Consider the following 22,705-nt stretch of genomic DNA (forward strand, 5'->3'; position numbering starts at 1 on the left):
TGATCACCATAATACATACTAGCTTGAAGAGCATGTAATGTATTTGCACGTGTTGAACCCACAAAAAGCTTACCATCATGTGGTCCACTTATTGAAATGTGTTTAATTGCATAAACATAAGTTTTATGGCCTTTGCCAAGTTCTTCTTCCAAGCTAGATAATCCGCAATGATTCTTCTTGAAAGTATTGGACTTGTCCACTGTGCATTGGAAATTTTGGTCCATTCTATTAATCATGCTTTGCATGAAGTGCATCATCATATTCATATTCTTCCCATTCATAGGATCATGCATAGGCATACCGGGCATACTTGTTCCACCTTGATGCATCAATGATGGAGGTATCTTTTCCTTTCCAAGAATAGAACCATGATTCCCATCCACATGTTGCACTTGACGAATATGCAACGCATTTACATGTGAAGGTCTCACAAAAGATCCATAAGCTTGTGGCACCATTGGTGGAAAAGTGTTTGGTGCATATGGATGCAACATAGGTCCATTGTAAGCTTCTTTGTCTTTAGCCACATCTTACCTCAAGCTTGTGGTCCCATCATTCAACTCCTCGCTCATAGAGTCACACTTGTCCACCATAGACTGAAGTCTTTGGTCCATCCTTTCAATCATAGTTTGCATGAGATGTACCATGTTGTTCATGTTCATGTCCCCGCCTTCTTTAGGTATTTGTGGAATTTTTACCTCTTGATGCACCCCTTCATTGATATTGCCACTAATTTCTTCTTGCATAGCTTCTTGAGCATCCTGATTTTCTTCTTGTCTTGCTTCCGATGTGCCCACTTCATACTCAAGAGCTTCCTTGTAGTTCCCTTTGTTGAGTTTGGCCTTCGGCAGCATCTCAATTGCTCAAAAGACTTTTAGAAGGGTTCCCAAACTCCAAATTGAATGGTCTTTAGCTCTATAGAGATGTATTTCAATGCTCTATTCACTTATGTAGTTACCTTTGACTTGAGCAACCCTGTACTATTCTTTGTTTTAACTTTTTTTTTGGAAAAGTCAACTTCAACACAAAAGTGACCAAATCTCAATCAAATGGAGGCCTATTTTGAAAGTCTTTAGCTTGATGGAATTCTCTAAACAAGCCCTTTGCATCCATGTCAATGCCTTGACCACATTTGATCAAAAACAATCCTCTATTTTGACCCCTTTTGACCAGTCAAATATGGTCATCAACTATGGTCGTTTGACCAAGTCAACGATGCCAAAATCAAGAGCCCTTTGGTTTGTCGGGAAGCTAATGGCATATACAATGTCCCAACATTCTCAAATCTCCAACTTAATTCTCTGCTTTTTACTGGGCACACCACTTTTGCCTTGCGGGCGGAGAGATTTTCTGATTGGAAAAGTAAACGGAGTCGGAATGGAGCACTTGAGGGCTCCAAACGTAGCCCTTGGAGAGTAGAATGAAGCTATGCAAACACCTTGAAAACATCCCCAACCCTCTAGGACTGAATTAGGGTTTAGCAATGCACGAGAAAAAAAGTCAAGATTGTCTCCAATTGCTATCTACACTTCCCCTTTGCATTGGTAATGTCTCAGACCCGTTCAAAGGCATGCACCACATCAATTTTTATCTTGGGCATACAAATATAACCTCAATTTCATTGCATATGTGCTTTTTATTTAAAAAAATTTTGACAGCATCTCCTTTTTATTTGCAATAAAATCTAAATATAAACTCAATTGAAATTTACTTGCAACACTATATCCATTGCTTGCCAAATCTTTTCCCATCAAAATGCGTACGTTAAGAACACTTGGAAGTCGATGTATGTTATGACCCATGTTATTTGAATAATAATCATGGTCATTTAAATTTGTATATATTTTTTATGATGCCTATTTCTCATCATGAACACGTTAGGATTGATTGATGTGATGTCAATTGATTGTTACTACTGACGTGGTTTATGTTTATGAGTTTAGGTGATGAGGTGTGCAAGGGTACCGATTTAGGTGTTGCACAGTGCGAGGGTACCGATTTAGGTGTCGCACGGATGGTGGATTGAGTCATGGCGTGTGGACCGATCTCACAATATTTTGTGGCTGTATTATGGCGATTGATATTATTTTGACATCAGTGTAACGTGTGTGTGTGTGCATGCGTCAACTTATTGTACAGTGTGCGTACGAGCATTAGTTGATTTATTTTGTAATGTGCATATGTGCACAAGTTAGATTATTGTATTAGAAAAATAGTGCAAACCTTAGAAGGTTTGAGGATAAAGGTTAATTGAGGACAAAGGCTAAAATTGAGGACAAAGGCTAATTAAATGGCAAAGTCCAAATATGGATGTATACTTTATTTTTGGCTTAAAGCCTGCTTTTTTGGAATATATAAAAATACCCACGCGAGAAGAAGCCACTCATGTTGGGGGGGAAGATTGCACCCAGTCTTGTGTTGCCTTGTGTGGATGGTGATGTATTTCTTTCTCTTATCTTATGTTTTGTTTTGTGCTTTAATTTTTAATTTAATTCAAGTAGTTGTTTGATATTTGATTTAATTTATGAGTCTTTTGATTATTTTCTTCAAGAAAATTAAAGGTCCGATTGCAGTGGCATCAGAGCTTTGGTGTAATTTAATTTTCTTGAAGGCCGTCAAAAGAGGTGAAAGAGACAAAAAATAGAGGTGATTTTGGTAATTTTCTTGAATTTAAATTGAAGAAGAACACGTTTAGGGATTTTTGTTTATGTATGGATGAAATTAAGCTTGTTTTTAACCATTGGGTAATCAATCTCCATCAATCTATTGTCCAAAAGATAAAACTAGGTGGAAAACCATTAGTGGGTTTCCCAAAACCATGAAACCACCTTCCTCTTCACTAATCCTCTTCTTAATCTGTCCGTACGGATTGAAAGAGCAAGCAGAGGAGCATAGAGAGCCATAATCAGAATTGCTAAACCTTTCCTCTACTCAGTTTCTATAATAGAGGGATGAGAATTGTTGAAGAGTAGTTTTCAAAAAAAATTTACTTTTAATTTTTATTTTCCCTCTTCTCCTCTGCGCTGCGCTACGCTGGGCGCAAGCTTAGAGATATATATATATATATATATATATATATATATATATATATATAACTCCCAATCTCTCTCTCCCTCCTCCGTATCGGGCAGCGGCAGCGGTAACGGCAGCGCATTCCTCTCCATCCGACTTCTCTCTCCATCCGTCCGACGGGCGCTGCGAATTCAGGGAGGCCCCGATTTTATTTATTTTTCTATTTGCGCTTAATTAAGCATTTATTTTTCTATTTGTGCTTAATTAAGCAGAAGCTTAAAAGCTTTGTGCTTACAACCCACATTAAGGGTTGTCCCTCTAATCTTGGCCGCGTGCAATCCAGGAGGCATTATTTTTAAAAAAAATTAAAAATAAAAACAAAAATAAAATCTCCCTTTTTACTCTTACGGGTTGCGCTGTGTGAATAGCCGTAGGAAAAAAAAAGCTTATAAAAGCTTTAATAAGCTTAATTAAAGGTTTATTAACCAGCATAAAAGCTTTATATATATATATATAAGTTGTAAATATTGAAATCGTTGTGCACTAATTATAATTTCCTACAAAGCTTTTTTTTTTTAATTTACGCTAAACTTCATGAATTCCAAGATGATTGAATCATTTCATTTAGGTCTTTATTAAGTTTGGGTTTAATTATGCGTTAGATTTAAATTAGTAGAAAATCATGTTAAGTAGTAAGCTTAATTAAGAAACTCTTTGAGCTTTAATTAATAAAGCTTTAATTTTAGAGTACATGGATTATTTCTTGAAAAATTATGCATTTGTGTATTGAGCTAACTTGGCAGGATTCACATCTAGCTCGACATTCCATATGAGATAAGAAATCCTATCTTTTCTCTTGTTTTTAATTTTTCCTATTAATAATGGGTGAATATCCACACCATCGTACTATTCAGGAACAGCTTGACACCGAAGAGGTTAACACACTCGACACACTAACCAAAGGTGGAGGTATGTGTTAAAAATTATTTATTGTACACAATTTCTTGTTTGCTTTTGTATCTGTTTTCAGAATATTCTTTTCTTCTAGACCTAGTTAGAAAACTTTAGCTCCTGAAAAGAATTTTAGATACAGTGACCTAATTAGAAAGATCAAGACAAGATTAACAAAAGTTATCTTCAAGATCTAGTTGCCCCAATTCAAGTAAAAGTGATTGTTAGACATCTCATACAAGATTAAGACCAATTTGAAGATTCAAGAACCAATCAAGTTTCTCCAGTCTTTGATTCAAGTTATCAATTGCTCACCATCGAATTTAGTGATGATGAGAAAAGTAAAGAAATAGCTCTCAAGTGACTAGAAACCAAGTTTAAGTTGTATACCAATCACAATTACGAAGTTTATACCAATTCAAGTACCAATTCAAGTAAAGCTTTATCTAAATTTTTAAGTGTTCTAGTTTAAGATCTATCTGAGTACAAGATTCTTTCAAGTAAAGTTTTGTTTAAATTTTCAAGTATTCTAGTTTAAAGATCTATCCAAGTACAAGATTCTTTCTAGACCAAGATTTGCTCTAAGTCAAAGATATATTCAACCACAAGATTTAAACCCCTTAAGAACAAGATTTATTCAAGAATTACAATTATGATTAATTAAAGACTAATCTCTCAATTTTCGTCCATTCAAGTATTTTTTAATCTAAGCCAAGATTCATTACTAGTATATCAAGTTCTTGCTATCAACTAGGACGCAAGATGTCTAATTTTATTCAAGTTCTGATTTCAAGTTTAAGATTAAGCTTAAGATCAAGATCCCCTTTAGATTTCATTGTTTACAAGTAAGATTCACAAATCTCGAGAATTCATCAAGTTAAGATCAAGAACAAATCCCCAGAATTCATCAAGTTATTGACAGTAAAGTAAGTGATTATTTTTCAATCTTAAGTTGATAAGAATTTCCATTTCGACCTAATTCATTTTTAGAATAAGACCTGTAGTTTAATTTTGAGGATAGAGAAAAGTTATGTCGGAATGAAAGTTTCAGAGGGAATTAGCTACTCCGTCTCAAACTTCTGTTCAAGGTAGTGTCGTGTGGAATTAATCTATGGTATGGGACATTAGATTGGTTTTACATACCTACCCTAGACGTATCTATGTCTTCTATCTTTTACCAACGAGTGTTTGTATGTGGAAGGTACCTATGTGGTATGGGACACTTAGATCCTTTTCACATGCGTTCATTTGTTTGGTTTTATTTTTTTTAGAAATTGTTTGATGTGATGATCTTGTTCTCCACTTGTGCCATGAAGCCATCCACTCATTGATTACGCAACTGAGGACAGTTGATTCCCAACGGGGAGGACTGTTATGACCCATGTTATTTGAATAATAATCATGGTCATTTAAATTTGTATATATTTTTTATGATGCCTATTTCTCATCATGAACACGTTAGGATTGATTGATGTGATGTCAATTGATTGTTACTACTGACGTGGTTTATGTTTATGAGTTTAGGTGATGAGGTGTGCAAGGGTACCAATTTAGGTATTGCACAGTGCGAGGGTACCGATTTAGGTGTCGCACGGATGGTGGATTGAGTCATGGCGTGTAGACCGATCTCACAATATTTTGTGGCTGTATTATGGCGATTGATATTATTTTGACATCAGTGTAATGTGTGTGTGTGTGCATGCGTCAATTTATTGTACAGTGTGCGTACGAGCATTAGTTGATTTATTTTGTAATGTGCATATGTGCACAAGTTAGATTATTGTATTAGAAAAATAGTGCAAACCTTAGAAGGTTTGAGGATAAAGGTTAATTGAGGACAAAGGCTAAAATTGAGGACAAAGGCTAATTAAATGGCAAAGTCCAAATATGGATGTATACTTTATTTTTGGCTTAAAGCCTGCTTTTTGGAATATATAAAAATACCCACGCGAGAAGAAGCCACTCACGTTGGGGGGGAAGATTACACCCAGTCTTGTGTTGCCTTGTGTGGATGGTGATGTATTTCTTTCTCTTATCTTATGTTTTGTTTTGTACTTTAATTTTTAATTTAATTCAAGTAGTTGTTTGATATTTGATTTAATTTATGAGTCTTTTGATTATTTTCTTCAAGAAAATTAAAGGTCCGGTTGCAATGTAGCACGTTGAAGCTTGTCAACCTCCTAGCCAAGCTCTTCCAACCCCCTTACTCAAGTTTGAAATCCGAGAGTAACGGCTTGGGCCAAGTCTTCACCACCATAGTGCCTAATCCCCCACCGTACCACTTTACCATGGCACTCATGGCACGGTGAGTTCAAGACACACTCTCCTTGGCCTCTTCTCCTTATTGCCAAGATACCCTCACCATATATCTAGCTTTCTAGTTATGCAAAGATCAAATGAAAGCATAGAAATGAATGAGAGTAAAGAACACATACCAATGGCATTTATAAAACATGCCAAACGATTACAACATCAAGATTCACTAGCCTTATGCCTCCCTTATAAATCCAGTACATAGCCTTTCACCACCATGACCTCAAAGGAACACATAAAAGTCATCTCAAATAATCATAAGCATGTCTCATTTCCAACCTCATGTGAGCTCAATGTACTCCCCTATCCACAATTTATGCATCAATCAAGCCAATATAAAGATATAATTTCCATTTGAATCATCAATTTGATGTGGATTCAAATGCAATCCCATATTTGCATGTATGGCCATAATGACAATCCCATACAATCAAGAAATGGCATGGAATCTCCATTACTCATGTATATTGATCAAGAGCTTGCAATTGCATCAATGGAGCTTAAATGGTGAAAAGTAAAGCTTAATTGAAAGATGATGCTCTCTTTTATTTTCTTTTCTTTCTTAGTTGAAAAATGTAGAAATTTTTAACCCAAAGAAGACTAATAGCTTACCATTGTTCCAAGCTTGGCAAGATTTGAAACCATCCAAGAAAATGAGTCCATTGGAAAGCCATCCAAGTGAAGAGCACCATAGGAGGCATTGATTTGAAGCATTGGTAATCGATAGGAGATGAATCGTAGCCCTTATGGAGCAGGAATTCGCCGCAGCCACGATCTGTGATGTTGTGGTAGAAACGTGCAACGGTAAGGCTATCATCAGAAGCTTCAAGCCATCATCACAACTCCCTTATGCCTAACCTAGGCTTTTCCAAGCCCTAAGCCATGCAATGGCTATAAAGTGCAGTCGAATTGGCTGCAAAATAGTTTGAAAGCACACGGCCTGATGGCGGGAAGGAAATCCTCACGAAATTTGACAATATCAAGCTTAGATTGATGGCATGGTCTTGCTCAAACAAAGCCCAAGATTAATGCTAGAACTCAGTCACAAATTGAAGCCCTAATAATTCCAAGATTAATCATGAAGAAGAGGAAGAGTAAAACATTTTTGAATTAGTACTAATTAGGATTAGTAGATTTTTCCCAATTTTGGTCCTATGATTTAGAATTACAGCCAGATTCCTCAGAATCCGGTCCTTTTCCATCCCATGGCCCCAAAACTTAGGAAAGGTGAATCAAAAGATCAATTCCACTCAAACAAGATCATCATGTCCCTATTTCTTGATCAAGAAAATCAAGAAAATCAAGAAATCCAAGAATTCCTCAAATGTATCTTTCTCTCATTAGTGATACTAACCATGCAATTATCTTGAGGTTTTGATTTTACCCTATTCATTATCTTTTCTTTACTCTTAATCATGGATTTAGTTCTTTGTTATGATTCTCCCTAGGTTACTCTTTGAATTACACTTTGAATATATATTTGCTAATGTTTTTTTTCATTTCTATCCCTAAAAGAATCTCCCCTATGTACCATTTCACATCACATCCCTAAAGAACAATATCCTCTACACAAATGTACCATATCCTTAAAGAACAATCTCCTCTACACAAATGTACCATTTCACATATCCTTAAAGAACAATCTCCTCTACACAAATGTACCATTTCACATCACATCCCTAAAGAACAACATCCTCTACACAAATGTACCATATCCTTAAAGAACAATCTCCTCTACACAAATGTACCATTTCACATATCCTTAAAGAACAATCTCCTCTACACAAATGTACCATATCCTTAAAGAACAATCTCCTCTACACAAATGTACCATTTCACATATCCTTAAAGAACAATCTCCTCTACACAAATGTACCATTTCATATCACATCCCTAAAGAACAACATCCTCTACACAAATGTACCATATCCTTAAAGAACAATCTCCTCTACACAAATGTACCATTTCACATATCCTTAAAGAACAATCTCCTCTACACAAATGTACCATATCCTTAAAGAACAATCTCCTCTACACAAATGTACCATTTCACATTATATCCCATCAATCAAAATTTCAAATAAACCATGGAATTTTTCATTGGTTTCCTTTCCCTTACCACAAATATACCACTAAGTCCTTTTTTTTGCCAATGGTAAGACAAAAGTGTACAATAGTTAAAGCGTGAAACGAAAGGTCCCTTTTCCTTTTCACTAGTCACACAAAGGGAACATCTTGAAAATATAAAATGTGTGAATTTTAAGTTCTATTTTGTTTTAGCCCATAAATGTCTTGGAATGATAACTTGAAGTAATTCACAACAACCATTGGTAAGTGTAGGGTAGTATCACATGTTTTCCATATGGTGTCATTTGAAATATACAATGTGTAGCATGTGAAGAGTGTCACTAAAAGTTTGAAGCTCTCTAAACTATGATAATAATTAAAGATAAAGAATCAACCTTTCTTTACATAATTATATCATTATGTTTTACATAATTATAGTCACCATTGTTGTTAAGCACCCAAAAAGACTTGATCATTGTAGGAGATTGTGGCCTTTCCTTTCTTGATGAAATCCTATAGTAGATAGACAATGGGAAAAGTGTTCTCCCATATCAATAGGTGTCTATCCAAGTACTTGAGATCCTAATATGAAACATGATTTAAATTGAAAAGGTTATGCAAGTACTTAAGCCCCTAATGTGAAACATGAGTTAAATTGAAAAGCTTATGCATCAAATTGCCATGCTTGAAATCACGTGAAGCATGTGCTTTGACATGTTGAGTACTTGGCATCAATAGGAAAATGCTATTCCAACTCATTAAGTCACTTGCATAATTATAAATTGGTGTGGTAAAACCATAACATTAATGGTTGTGTGTATGTCGCTTTTAATAATTATAAATTGATGTGGTGTGTAATAATTTGGTAACAATTTGTGAAATTTTATTCACAAATGTGAAGTGGCCCTTGTAATTTTTAAGTGATTGCAAGTGTGAAGGGATCACACTAAATTGTGTGTAGAGGACATGATTTACTGTAAAGGGATCACACTAAGTCATGTGTAGAGAACATGTTAAACGTATTCCACTCTCCTCTCTCCTTCACCCTTAAGGCTATACCTCATTGTGTAGTCCGTACACCAATCTCCATATGGAAAAGACACATTAGAAAATATCTCTAGTAATGTACACTTAAAAGCATCTTCAAAATCCCACTCCCTTACTCCACACCTACACTTACAATCTCCTCTCTCTCTCTCTCTCTCTCTCTCTCTCTCTCTCTCTCTCTCTCTCATCTCCCTAGTCTCATCTAATTTTGAAAAAAAGTCTTATTCCACTCTAACATGAGGTTTCACCCCAAAATATTCTCACCAACTCAAGGCAAGTGTTCACAATCCCCACTTCTATCTTAATAGCAATTCACATTATATATGGCCATGGGCCCAAGCCATGTAACAAATGCCTAGTCATAAGGGTTGTATGTATTAATAGAGATAGGTTTTGGGGGCACCCACTTGAGTTGGGCGGTCGAGCATAGCCCCATGTATATATATAACTTTTGATGATGTAAATGTAGAGAGAACAATTATTTTCACTTATGTAAAGCTTTCATCTTCTTCTCTTGAGCTCTTACCCTCTTGCTTAATTATGGTATGCATGCTTGTATAAGTGCTTGTGATATGTTGTGAGTGCGTTCTAGATAGCTTGAGTGAGAGAGTGATTGAGCTAGATTAGAGTGGAGAGTGATTCAAGGTTTCTAGCTTAATCATTGCTATTGGAAGGGTTTCCATGGAGGATTGAGAGTAGAGGAAGGGTTTAAACACAAGAGGGATTGATACTCCTCTTGGCCTCTTTTGGCTCTCCTATTGGGATTTCCATGATCCAAGATAAGTGGTTTTGCACTATCCTATGATTCCTTGCTTGAGGGCAAAAAGGGTATTTAACATGAACATGTGGCACCCCACTACTTACTAGGGAAGGACTAATCTTGGATGAGGAAAGGAAGTAGAGAAATCTTCTTCTAAAAAATATTTCATTTTTCTCACTTAATAATGGAAATCCTTGGTTAATGTTGTAAATTGTGTTCTAGAGTAGCGTATTGACTAGATGTTTTAATGTGTGTGATTTGTTTGTATGAGAGTGGATCTGTGTGATTAGAGTAGGCTTTGTTTCTAAGGATAACATTGTTTATATTTTTTGTTATTAAGTTGATCCTTTCTTTGTCTCAAGGGAGTGATGGAATGAAGATTAAGCTCTCCCAAGTGTGATAGAGGTAGGTTATCTGCCCATTTGATTATTTTCATCATTTTACCATGACCATTAGCCTTATGATAACTAAGTAATCAGTGTATATTAGCATTTTTATATTTTTTACCAAGCCTAACTTAATCTAGCCATTCATCTTTATGATTATCAAGCATTGAATAGATCCTCATAGCATTAAAGTGTTGCTATGCATCACTATTATGTGATAGAAAACTCAAAAAACATTTTAAAAACCCCTCAAAAAGGCAAAACATCAAAAAACTGTGTATTCTTACTCTCCAATTTTTTTAATTGTCGACCAATTTTTGGATTGTTGTGAGCAACCAGATCATCTATATGAGATTTGGACCATAGTTAAAAGTGGGTAATGTGGGCCAAATCAGTGGTAAATGATCTTCATTTTCACACACTTGAGCTTTAAAAAAAAGGGGGTTGTCAAGGATATTCTCGTATAAGAGGGTAAAGACCCTTACTATACCTGGAAAGTACACCAAGAACAATGTCAATTACTATCTTTAATTCCCTTTCAAGTCACCGACCCTAATTCCATATCACCAATCCCTAGCCCATAAGTCTAAATCACCAATTGGACTACAAGATATTCCATTTCTATATGTGAGATCCAAAATCTAGATCACTACTTATCCCAGATTGCCGATCCAATTTTTAAATCATTCCCGATGATGTGGATCGTTTTAGGCCATACACTTATAATAAAACCTATTCTAGAACAATTAAGGAAGAAGTTGACATACTTACCTTTGCAGGTTTTATATATGAGATGGAGGCACACAAATTGGGTGTCACCAGTGGTCATAGTACCAAAGAAGAATGGCACGATTCTCCTAGATGGGTTTAGATTGGGATGCCTTTCTAAATCCGAGCGATTGTAGCTTGCTTTGTACGTACATAGGTGATTTTGTACATGCGTGAGAGTATGGGTTGCATCATCTTGATTTATTCAGTTTCGTATGGTTACTTGTATTTTTAGTCACTTAATTTATTAATTGATTGGCATAGTTGATGGAAGTGCAAATTATTCGATAGGCAAGCCAGTGGTAGTCAGGAATATATTTTGTGAGACTCAACTTAGGTGTCGATAGACGCACATACCCAAAATGATTGTTATGAATAATTTAAAGTTGATTATTGTTATAATTATCTTTATTCAAATTAAAATAATATAAAATATCAAAAGTGAAAAATAATAATACTTTAATATCATATAATATTAATATATCTATACTAAAAAGCTAATTGATAGAAAAAGTAAACTTTTCTTAAAATAGACCTTTCCAAAGTAGTCTATTTAATATATGATTAAATTTAGCAAAACTCCCCATGCCTAGTTGTAGACTGACACTATTCTCGTAATTTTAAGTATAGATTCGACTATATTCTCACGAAAAATCAAAGAGTGACAACCGTTACAAGTTGCAAGCCTATACCTATATACAGGGAGCCAAGACAGGCTAAGACAGACAAACATCTATAGAGAGTATCGGTTTCTTTTACAATTTTTCTTATATGGTTTAATAATTTCATGAGAGAGAGAGAGAGAGAGAGAGAGAGAGAGAGAGAGAGAGAGAACTCTATTAAACGTGATTTGCAAGAATTGCAGGTTCCTTGGATGAAGCTCTCCTTTCTTTCTATATTCCCTTTTCTCCTCCAATGAGATGATGTTTCCTCTCTATCAAAGAGATTGATTGTACCAAATTAGTTCATATCTTAATAAATCTTTGAAATACTCGTGTGACATCAGGTCTCACACATGGGGGGCAAATTGGACCCAATATGGTGTTTATGTCTCTATGCTTTATTTTCTTGCAAATTATTATTTGAAGTGAAAATTTGATTATTTTTATTTCAATTTGTTCCACTGCTCAACAACTATAACAAAAAATCAAAGGACATAAGAAACCATTGCTCACCCAATGGCAACATAAAGAAGAAAAGAAAGACAATAACCCCCTACAATGTCAAGTCGTTAGTGGAGGGCCAAAATGTGCCATGGTCATAGGGGTCGAGAGTCGAGAGTCGAGTTACGAAAGGCCAAAATGAGCCTGAGCGTAAATCCTAAAGCAAGCGTCCGTTGTGGTTTCAAGCGGCGTCATCGCACAGCAGAAGATGATCTTGAGACAACACATGGATAGCAGATGCTATGCACGTCTGCACAACCTGCACAGATGCCCAAGCAGGGCAATCCAGCTCAAAGTAGCGCCCTGTTTCGGCCACATGTATGGCAAGCTGGATGGACTCGTGGCTTTCTTCCTCCATGGTTAGCAATATGCGCCTAGCATGAGGGTATATCCTCCTGCGTAAGGGAGAATATAATGTGTGAGACTTTGGGTTAAGAAAAACAACTGCGAAGAAGCGCAGCGATAGGGTCATGGTTTCCGTGTGAGGGGACGTTGTCGAGCCTCAATGCAAGCACCCTCTCCATGTCGACGACGGTGACCACGATCTTGCCGTGCCCATGGAGGGTTCCATAGACCAAATCTCCAAGCTCGGTAGCGCGCTCATGTGCGCTGTCATGGCGCACATTATAAAAAAAGATCGAGAGATCTATCGCTCACAAGACGATCCTCTTATTTTTTGCATGGAAGATGAGACAAGAAGCATTGGAATCTAAGAGAGATACCAAGGGCAAGCTTGATGTCTGGGCTAAAACAGCACAACGAGATGGCTTTCTCTGCATCGACAAGGTAAGAGAGAGAGAGAGAGAGAGAGAGAGAGAGAGAGAGAGAGAGTTTAATCACAGATCTCTACTTTTGTTGGCATATGAAGACATTGCAAACCCTAGCGAGTATGCTCTACTTTTGTTGGCATATGAAGACATTGCAAACCCTAGCGAGTATGCTTTCCTTCTGGCTAGGCCACTTTCAACGACAACAATGAAACAATAGTAGATCGCTTTCAAAGACTAGCCAAATGTGAATGATAGCATGGACCTAGAGGCTGTTTTCATAATGGCAGATGACATACCCATGCCTTCTGCAGATCCCCTCAGTTTTCATGTCATAAATGGATAGTTTCTAGGCGTTGACTTCTCGTTTTTGTCTATGAGCCATACCTCCCTTAAAAAAAGAGAGCCTTTGCCATTTTTGCTTGGGTAACATGCTTCGTGTAACTTAGAGTTTATTTAAAATGCTTGAATGGACATGAATTTGAAAGCATACTTGAAAGCAATGCTAGACTAACATCCGCAATCAATGAGTTTTAAGCCTGTTCTTAAGTTCGATGGAGATTCAAAACTTAACTACTAGCCACACCTTCAACACCAAAGATGTTTTGGTCCACTTTCGATATTGAAAGTGCTATTTGGGAAACAAGGAAAGGACACATTCTTCTATGTTTATTAAATTTCAAGGAGAATTGTGCCAACTCCCCGCCATACTTTATGGTTTTTTTTTTTACTTCACTCCCACAAACGAGCATGAAAACCTTGTAACTTGATAAATGACATGTAACTCAAATTCAAATGTGGTAATATATTTAGAATTATCTACCTTGCGAAGTACTCTAAGATCTTTGTCAATATCCATTTGATTCCTCACGTCGAATACGATCACAAGCTTGATGTTCATACTCGTTCAAGCTCTATAAGCTATTCATATAATCTTGAAAATGACACGCATAAGAAGACGTTGCAAAAATGGTATGGGTTGCAACGTCCATCTTCATTCAAACGCTTTAAGATGTTTATACATGAACTTAAGGACACGTTCTTTCAAAGTACATTGACAACGCACAAGTGCAAGCAATCAAGAGGATAAGGTGAACCCAAGCATTCTAGTTGTTTTCATCGTTGCCTGAGGGACGTAGAGTTTTATTATTTTCAAGTGCAGACCATTTCTTAGTAAGTTTTTTTTCAAAAAAACAAACGTAGAGTTTGTTATCTTCATGTGGAGACCATATCTTTGTAAGTAAAATAAAGAAACAAAAAACTAAAGTTAAAACTTCATATTAATTAAACCTTAGATTGCTAAGGTTCAAGCTTTAACATTGAGTAAGGTGTTAATTAATTAATAAGCCCATAGGTCTTGATTAATTAATTAATGTTTCTATGAGTCTAGACTGAATAACAACTTTACTATATAATTATATAATTCACCAAAAATATTGCTTTGGCCCTCGATGATTAAATAGCAGCGTGTAATTAGCCTTCAGCTATGTTAGCTAAAAGCTTGAATTCGAATTGCTTCTTTTTTAGCAACATGCCTAGGACATCTCATCATCTTCTTCTCTCTATCTCACACTAGGCGCAGAGAGAAATGAAGGGGGAGGCTATGTTGTGTAGAGAGATGGCAATTTACGACGCAATTAAAAACATACGAATAAATAAATAAATAAATAAATCCTGTCTCGACAAGTTGCCTTCTCAATGCTCACATTGAACAATGCAGCATGCTGATAATCTATTAACACGTCCGTTAGTTGGGCCAACAAGCATTGGTTGCATCATACCCAATGAAACTTTATATATATATATATATTATACATAAATCATAGCAAAAATAGGCTCATATGAAAGGATCACAAAATTTGGGTGAAAGGTTAGCCAAGACTGGATTTTTTTTTTTTTTAAGGAGCACAAAACTGGGTAATATAAAGCTCGGGAGGGGATGACTACATCAGAGCACATGCACAAAATCACCGTCGTAGAATATGACGACTAAGCAACAGACGAGAATGTGGTGCGCGATGACGAGTCCTGATACTCTGAGGACTTCAAAAGGTCCCTCATCATCGGCTGTTCGCCAGATCTACTGTGTGCAGAGGTAGCCAGGGCGCCCGATGACACAGCCTGCAGCTCCTCTCGGGTCAAGATGAAAATTTTCCCAGCTATTTCCACAAACTCCCTGCCCCAAAAAAAAAAAAATTCATCATCATAATCCACCCCCCTCTAAGACGCACACCACACCAGCTTTTAAGCAGCTGTAAACAGCATAAGATTATAAGATTAAAAACAGATTTCACAGACTTAAAAACTTGGATTGGATTTAATGGATCAAACTTACTGCCAGGGATCATCTCCCACCAGCATCATATCCCCCTCATTGTCTGTGTAGGTGATTTGCCATCCCATACTGGAATCGCTCAATTCCCCCTCCATATGAAAGAGCTTCTCAAGGGCACAAATCAGTCCCGGATAACCATTGAACTTTGAGAGGTCAACCGACCTCCCTACCGCATGACCCTTTTTGAGCACCTATAATCATCACAAGACACCTTCAAACCAACAACTGAACCAGGTTTTTTTCTTTGGAGGGGGCGTGCGAAGGGGGGCAGGGGGAAGAGAGAACTTCAGTTCAACATGCATTCTAACTTGTCTCCAAGAAAAAAACACAGCTGCAACAGCAACTTACCTTAACTCGATTCCTCGAGGGCACATGGCATTCTGTCTGGTCTCCGTGCAGGTGCCACGACACACAGTCTTTCTCATCACGTTCCAATATGGCAGCTGGCTTAGTGATTCCACCACATTGATCACAGCAGCTCTCTGTATCATACAAAGGCTTATCAGCTGCTCTCCGACCACAGGAATGCCCTTCATCAGCCACCAAGCTCTTGTCTCTCAAAGAGAAACCAAACAGTTTCAAATTGCCCTCGGGTTGATTAGCCAAGCCACTGTTCTCTTTGGGCAGCTTTTCCGGGATTTGTTTGGCTAGGCTTTCCGCAGACACAGAATTTAACTGCAGCAGGCTTTTGGGGTACAAATAATTAGGTGGACCCGCACTGGACATGGCAGCACCCCTAACCTCAGAATGGCATTGGGACACAAAAGACTTCAGCGACTCTACATCATTCTTTTGACTATGGGAGTTTGAAGGAGACAAGAGAGATGCCCAAAACATGGCCTGCAAGGAGATTTCCTGTTCTGACTTCATGGAAGGAAAAGACGCTAACGGTATCCCTGAACCAACGTCCACCTGCTGTTGCGGCTTCAACAAGGATAAGGAAGAGACAGGCCTTGAGTTCACATCAGCACCTAGCATAACTCCCTGGGCATGTTCATACTGCTTTTGCTGCTGTCCAAGAAATCTTGACTGTTGGCATGTATTGTCACTGATTCCAAAGGTCTCAGAACACCGACCGTACAGCATGTCAATAGAGGAGGACAGATCCGTCCTAGGGGGTGTGCATAGGTTTGTTTCACTTCTCCTTAGCCTTTTCAATTCAGCAAAGGGATCATTTGTTTTTGGCTCCCACACAGATGGCTTCACAGCTCCCTTGAAAATATATCCTCTAAATGACGTGTTCAATTCTTGAACTTGCAAGACCTTTGAAAAGCTGGGAGGATTAAGGGGTTTCCCTAGCCCCCCCGTCATGCCTGCAGCGCGTGAATGTGTTTACAATAGGTTCCCCAAACCTGTATCAACTGTCATGTGTAATAATCAAGTTAGATACATACCAGTAATACCACAGTCCATGGGTGGAGGAGGGGGATTTAACCGATGCCGTTTCAAACCCAGTCCTGTAGTTAGATCCAAGCTTGCCGATGCTAGAAAGGGCTCGATTTCCCATGGCGACACCCGCACATGGCGGTCGTTGGTCGAATGCTCATCCCAATTCACCTACGGAAACAAAAGATGGTATGCTGATTCCCAACTTTATGTAACCTGTAATACCAAAACAGTTCAAATATTGAATGGGAAACAACCTTCAAGGACCGCCACTTTGAGTCCGGCCATCTACTAGGGTCCACATCCCCAACTCCTGTAATGGTACCAGTATACCTGCTAAAAAAGGAGTCACTCTTCTAGCTACCAGGACACATCTGTACAGAAACCATAAGCTCCAGCACAATTACTTCTTTGAATGCTTCTTGCTGTACCTTCTTTCTGTTCCATCCTCGGTTTCAAATCTCATCTTGAAGCGCATCCCAACAGAAAGAGAGTGGGTAAAAGCTTTCCTATACTTTTGATGCGATATCACAAACTCAGCTGGGCTTGTCCTAGCAGAACATTCATCCAAAGATTTAAAAAACGGCACTTTCAGAATTGATGTGTTAACTTTCTGAAAGTTCTCAAACAGATATACACACCGTGGGTTATAATACACATTGAACATGCTTTTGGTGGAGACTGCATGCGCCGCCGCAGCAAGAACACCCATATGCATGCTATGGCTAGGAAGCACTGACATGGGTGCACTGCATAGAGGTCGAAGCCCTCGCCGAATCCCTAACCATAACTCCCCATTCTCCCCCCTGACATGATTGATGTCAAACTTTTGTAAAAAAGATAGGAAGATTCCCAGTACAGCATAAGCACTCAGTGTTTGACTAGGGGGGGGGGGGGGAGACCCCATCCTCATGGGCTGATAAGCAATTCAAAAAACTGACCTTAGAAAGAGGACAGAGTCCCCAGCGACAAGCCTTTTTGTGCTAACAAACACACTCCATCCGGTTGTGAGCAAGTGTCTCCGAGGTTGCCCTGCACAAATTAGTCATCACAATTCAGATTGCTTAACACATTACAATAGGTGTAATTATAATAGACATAAAGGATGCAAAGCAGACTTGAGTGCATCATACATCTAGATGCACACCTCTATATATGTGGCGGAACTTCCACTCAACTCCATGCAAGTCCTTTGCAACCAGTTCTTGGGAGGGGCGCTGCTGAGAGTAATCCTGAAATGCATTGGAATCACCTTTGAGATCACAAGGCCGACCAAAAAATACAAGTTTACCAGACCGTCATGACAACATCAATTAGAAGCCATTAGATTTATTCACAGCAATTCACCTCGTAGACTTAATCCTACCCCACTACCAGAAGAATACCAGTGCAGCGAAGCATTCATCTGCAGCCCGCCTTGGCACCGAAAATCCTCCATGAGTACTAGTATCAGACACAGTCAGAGACTTGCAGAACATGTGAGTCGCAAGCTTAGGGGGACTAGGCACATCCTCTTCCATAGATTTTTCGAGTTGCTGCCAAGAATCAAGTGATCTGATTTACAACAAGCTCTTGAAGCACCTACCTGCCACCCCAATGGGAGCTAGATGATTCAAATAGGCCAAGCCTACTCAACTGATTCAGAAGCCATGGGCTTGCCCTACCTGTGGCAAGGGAACTAATGTGAACTGTGCAAAGACTTCATCTGTCTCTCGGTCAGCCTGACATCATGGCCAAAAGAGCAAATATTTTACTGAAGCACAACCAACATAATACTGGCATCAACTATTCAGGCCAGAGATCAAAAGGAGTTAGAAGCTACATGCAGCGAAAGATCCGCGACACGACACATGATCTGGGCAGGGAGGTCATAGGTGGGAACCTTCTGTTCAGCTCCTTGCTTCATAGAAGCAGCCACCTACACATTGCATCATTCAGTGATTGCTTTCATACCACAGCAATGGATGGCATAGTGAAATTTCTACTGACCTTCATTACTAAAGAAAGAAATTACTACTGACCTGCTCCAAGTGACCTTGGGGGAAGTACACCACACGACTGCCTTTGCATGGCAACAAGACCAAGGGACCCGCACAAGCATGCCAGAGCTCCGAATACATCAGTTCATTTTTGTCTGAATGTAAAGATGATGTTCAGTAAACGTTCTGACCCAAAGAAGGATGAAGATGCAACCTCACTCTGAATTCCTACCTTACTTCCCTCAATTCACTTGATCAAATTTATGATGAATGAAGGTGCCAGCATAATCAAGGTGTTAAGATAATCTAAATATAGCAGCAAAATTTTAGCTAGAGCAAGTCGATACGTGTGTACCTAAGGTTGTCGCATTTGGTTCCTGGCTTGCACTGAGTCTAGCAAATGGAGGGGCCACTGCAGGACGACCCATGTGGAAAGCGAAGGAAGGCTCGTGAGGATGTGACATGGTGCGTATCCTAGATTGGACTGGAGAGCAAGTTAGCCCTTCCCAGACCTAAAACCTGCGTGACTCTCCAAATGCATACTGGCAATGAAAAAACAGTGGAATTACAATATGGAGTTAAACAAGCCCATGTATCAATTCATGAACTGCATGTACAAATAAGAGGCCAGAATGAAATGGTGGCCCTTCCACAAACTAAGCAATGGTGCATAGACAATAAGAAGCCCAAACATGGTGAATCAGAAGAGGGCAACATACCTGTTTAAGAGGCCACCTTTCTGCTTCAACCTCAGGAGTATCAATACTGATTTGGTCAGAAAATGCTTAATCCAGACTTTCTTGCTCAAATTAAGATGTCGCCCAGCAACCCATTCGGCCAAAAAGAGTTCCCCAAGCACGAGAGGTTCAACAGGAGATGAATCCTTTGGGAGATATGTAGAGTGCTTTTAAGGTTGAGAGAGGAGCTTTTCGGCTATCAAGTCAAAAACTAAAACCAATACGGCCACACACACACACACACACACACACACACACACGGGGCCTTTCTTTCACGCCCAACAGAATCCACCTACCTAAATCAGCTCAGAGAGAATAAAAAGAAAGCAATGCCCACCATTCCACAACAACAATCTACTGCATGTCCAACTCCGTAGCTACTAGGCTAGCACCCTCATTCATGAGGCCATGGCTGGCTGCTGTTGTTAAGAATAACTACTTGATGTAATATTATCAATAATGGTAATAGAGAGAGATTAGAGAGAGCAGAAAGGCGGCCGAAGGTGGCCAGGGCCCTTATAAACGCAGACACTCTGTGGGAAGGAGAGAACTGCCCAATCATTACCTAGCCCTCAAACATCCGCCTGACAACCGGTAGTATCCAATTTTTTTAACCAAAAAAAACTCTCGCAGAATCTAGCCACAATTCCATAAATTCTTGCCAGCAATTTAGCCAAGGATAAACAGGGTTTAATTTTTTTGTAATTGCTATTCTAATCACAGTCCAGCTCGACCTCCGCGGCAGTTTAATGCTTTGAGGGCGGGGGCTCGAGAATCCAGGCTAACGTTTATCTGGGTTTTTCGAATATTTGATTAAATATAATTTCGTAATTTCTTGATTTCTGAACTGCTTATCAATCATCGAGTGGCAGGGAAAGAAGAATGATCCCCTGACACGCCCAAATCTTGTTATTTATTTAGAAATTCTTTTAAGAGATGGATTTGAATAAGGCCACAGTTTTTTGCAGTTTGCATTTGCAAATTGTCTCACCATTAGCCTATTTGAATCCCTGCTATTGCCTTAATTAGGCCTGCCATACGGCCCTTAATTTCTTTTAGCCCGCCCAAAATTAGTGGGCTTTTATTGCCCTCTTCATTTTGGTGAAAAGACGGCTCCACGGTCACCTATGTTATGTAGGTTAATATGTGTTTATGTGGAAGCTTTTCTCCAAGCAAGCTTGGGCTTAATCACACGTCTTGATTCTAAGGAGCTGTGCACACGCTGGCTGATCACTCGGAAGAAGGGACTTTTAATTTTGGGCCACGCACAATGTTTCTTGCCCACCAGCGGCCCCAAATGTGCACATTTCTTGTCTCCGTGAACAACCCTATAAGGACTCTCGAGCACAAGAAGAAAACTGCCAAAGCAGCAAACCGCGGATACGTAGAATGCGCCCATGTATTCCAGAGCAGGAATCATGACCTTGTTTACACATGGTCTACCCTTGAGATAGGTAGGTGAAATCTATGTGAAGATGTTGAATCCCATTTTTGTGTCAATCACCATTTACCACCTCAAAAGTCTTGCATTTGAAACCACCCTTACATTGTTTGCACAAGTCCCCGACATTGGCCACCCGGCTTAAAAGGGAAGGATATATTTTCCATCCAACTCCTTTGCTTGTTTGGTGATGATAACTTCTAAAGAAATGATGGACATAAAGCCTTATTCTATGTCATACACACATTGGCCACATGGGGCTTAAATGGGAGGGAAATCTTTTCCATCCAACTTGCTTGTTTGATGATGATAACTTCTAAAGAAATGATGGTGGGCATAAAGCCTAATTCTATATCATACACACATTGTTGCTTCACCACCTTTTGATCACATTTTATCACCATCAATGGGCATCTTGAATACTACCTAATGCAAAGCTGGAGTGCATTAATGGGCAATAGCCCTAAAGTTCTATCCACTTTTAAAAGTGCAGAAGTTTACTCTTAATGCATGGCATACAAGAACACAATTTCATGCACTTGTGGATCTAATTAAGATGTGTATATTCATGGAAAATAAAAATAAAGAAGCTCTATTTCCACCATTAATTTAACTTTGCAATCTGCAAAAGAAGACTACATTACTAGCGGTTCTTCCCCTTGAACTTGAGGATAGTTACTTGCCTGAAGGCAAGAGTGCATGCTATACTAATACCAAATAGTTTTGTGGTTTTGATAATGTTGTACTTTTTACATCAAGCATGAAGGTTATTGAACCACTTGTATTTGATGATCTCAAACCGACTAGTCATAGCTTGCAAAGTTTGAGATATGTTTAGATTATATCCTTGAAAATTTATACATCACGCATGAAGGTTATTAAACCACTCTTGTCATTTTGTATACTGATCTCAACCAACTAGTCTCGTAACTTGTAGGTAATTAAACCACTCTTGTCATTTTGTATGTCGTGATTTGAAACCGACTAATCACAACTTGCAAAGTTTGAGATATGTTTAACTTATATCCTTGAAAATGTGCAATCACAATAACTACGAACTAGAGTTCATGTCAAAGATTAGTAACCCCCATTAATTTATTCTACTCTCATCTTCTTTTGCAAAATTTCTTAAGGAAAACATAAACACTTTAATGAAAATGGGACATAATAATTGCATCAAAGTAAGGGTTATTACAACAAATTTACACTAGATACATTGTTAAAGTGAATGTTAATGATTATGTAACGTTTTCCATTTCCACTTAGATTGTGTATCATAATATCTACTTGGATAGCACTAAATCTACATTATATATAGAAGGCGTATTCACTTTTCACCATATTTTTTGATTTCCTTGGAATGTTCCAACTTTTTACACAGGTTTTCTCTACCTGCACGGTAAAAAGATGACCCACTTTAAATCAATCCTAGAAACAAAGACCTTTGATTTAAAAACGAGATATGTACCTTTAAGGCCTTTGGCACATTAACAATGGTATTCATCAATCATGAACATTCTTTGATAAATTCTTAATCTCGTTTTACATATTTTATAGTATTACACCCTCATTTCAAATGAACATGTTAGAGAG

General features: G+C 38.3%; 1 protein-coding gene across 2 annotated transcripts; it reads right to left on the reverse strand.

Moving 5' to 3' along the window:
* Nucleotides 1-14,871: 14,871 nt before the first annotated feature.
* LOC147616248 (auxin response factor 1-like) lies at nt 14,872-21,229 on the reverse strand. Of its 2 annotated transcripts, XM_086777265.1 has the most exons (15): nt 19,654-21,229; nt 19,290-19,476; nt 18,977-19,089; nt 18,778-18,873; nt 18,620-18,676; nt 18,341-18,490; nt 18,103-18,187; nt 17,897-17,987; nt 17,597-17,761; nt 17,387-17,506; nt 17,213-17,288; nt 16,964-17,126; nt 15,918-16,882; nt 15,570-15,760; nt 14,872-15,410 (listed from the first exon to the last, which is right to left on the reverse strand). In XM_086777265.1, the coding sequence occupies exons 2-15, from the start codon at nt 19,396-19,398 to the stop codon at nt 15,224-15,226; spliced, it is 2,568 nt and encodes an 855-aa protein (XP_086633391.1). In that variant the 5' UTR covers nt 19,399-19,476; nt 19,654-21,229; the 3' UTR covers nt 14,872-15,223. The 2 variants fall into 2 exon arrangements, with proteins under 2 accessions (XP_086633391.1, XP_086633393.1); XM_086777267.1 differs by lacking the exon at nt 19,290-19,476 and having other exon boundaries at nt 19,654-20,260.
* Between the last annotated feature and the right edge of the window lie 1,476 nt (nt 21,230-22,705).

The sequence above is a fragment of the Cibotium barometz genome, chromosome 38, assembly GCF_041138505.1.
Source record: "Cibotium barometz isolate CiBa-2024 chromosome 38, ASM4113850v1, whole genome shotgun sequence".
In the NCBI taxonomy this organism is placed as follows: Eukaryota; Viridiplantae; Streptophyta; class Polypodiopsida; order Cyatheales; family Cibotiaceae; genus Cibotium; species Cibotium barometz.